Source organism: Dinoponera quadriceps, unplaced genomic scaffold, assembly GCF_001313825.1.
Source record: "Dinoponera quadriceps isolate SergipeBrazil2010 unplaced genomic scaffold, ASM131382v1 scaffold13753, whole genome shotgun sequence".
NCBI lineage: Eukaryota > Metazoa > Arthropoda > Insecta > Hymenoptera > Formicidae > Dinoponera > Dinoponera quadriceps.
In genome coordinates this window covers 546-1,461 of record NW_014567468.1, presented here as the reverse complement: position 1 = coordinate 1,461, position 916 = coordinate 546, and the positions used below count along the sequence as shown (strand labels likewise).

At 48.5% G+C, this 916-nt stretch overlaps 1 protein-coding gene across 1 annotated transcript in view; it reads right to left on the bottom strand.

The window, feature by feature from the left end:
- Positions 1-659: 659 nt before the first annotated feature.
- The window catches only part of LOC106751466 (histone H1.2-like), a 769-nt gene continuing 512 nt past the window's right edge, over positions 660-916 (bottom strand). The window contains exon 2 of the mRNA XM_014632365.1: positions 660-907. Coding sequence (XP_014487851.1) covers positions 660-907 — 248 coding nt within the window. The remainder of the gene's footprint in view (positions 908-916) is intronic.

The window sequence follows — 916 nt, the reverse complement described above, 5'->3', positions numbered from 1 at the left end:
CTCCAGGAAGCGAGCGAAGCTTACTTGGTCGGTCTGTTCGAGGACACGAATTTGTGCGCCATCCACGCCAAACGTGTAACCATCATGCCAAAGGACATCCAACTTGCCAGACGTATTCGGGGTGAACGCGCTTAAATTTTTCCACATCGTCGTGTTTCGGAAGAACAACAACATCCCGAGAATTTTATAACAAAAAAATCGGTTCTTTTCAGAACCTCAAACTTTACAGGCAAAAAAAAAAATATATCGCCCTTCAACCGGAAATGAATAAAATAAAAATGTCAATAATCGGTCGGTCCTCTCGATTCGTCGGGTTGGGTTGCGGTCGTTCGTAAAATTTTATTGCATCCTGTCATCACCTACCTGCCAGCTGATGCNAATGTCAATAATCGGTCGGTCCTCTCGATTCGTCGGGTTGGGTTGCGGTCGTTCGTAAAATTTTATTGCATCCTGTCATCACCTACCTGCCAGCTGATGCTATTTTATTTGGTTTCGCCGTAAGGATTGTTTTATTTCTTTTTTTCGTCGTAGATTATCGTGTGGCCCTGAAAAGGGCCATTTGTGCGTGCCCCGTTGCCGGTAGTACGATGATGACGTCGGAACGAGGCACAGCCGAACTAACATGATGATGAACGTGGTCGAGTATCCATCCACGTTTCTCACTTTTTCCTCTTCGGCGAAGCGGCCTTTTTCACCTTGACAGGAATGGCTTTGGCTGTCTTGGGTTTGGGTGCTTTGGGTTTTTTAGTCGGACCAGCCTTGTTAGATTTCTTCGCTTTGGAAGGCGATCGGGGTTTCGGGGCGGCTCTAGTTTTCTTTTCTGCCGAGGAGGCGGCCGATTTCTTGGCTTTCGCTGCGGCGGCGGAGGCAGCGGCGGCGCTCTTCTTTTCGGCAGCAGTCTTCTTCGCTTTGGGGG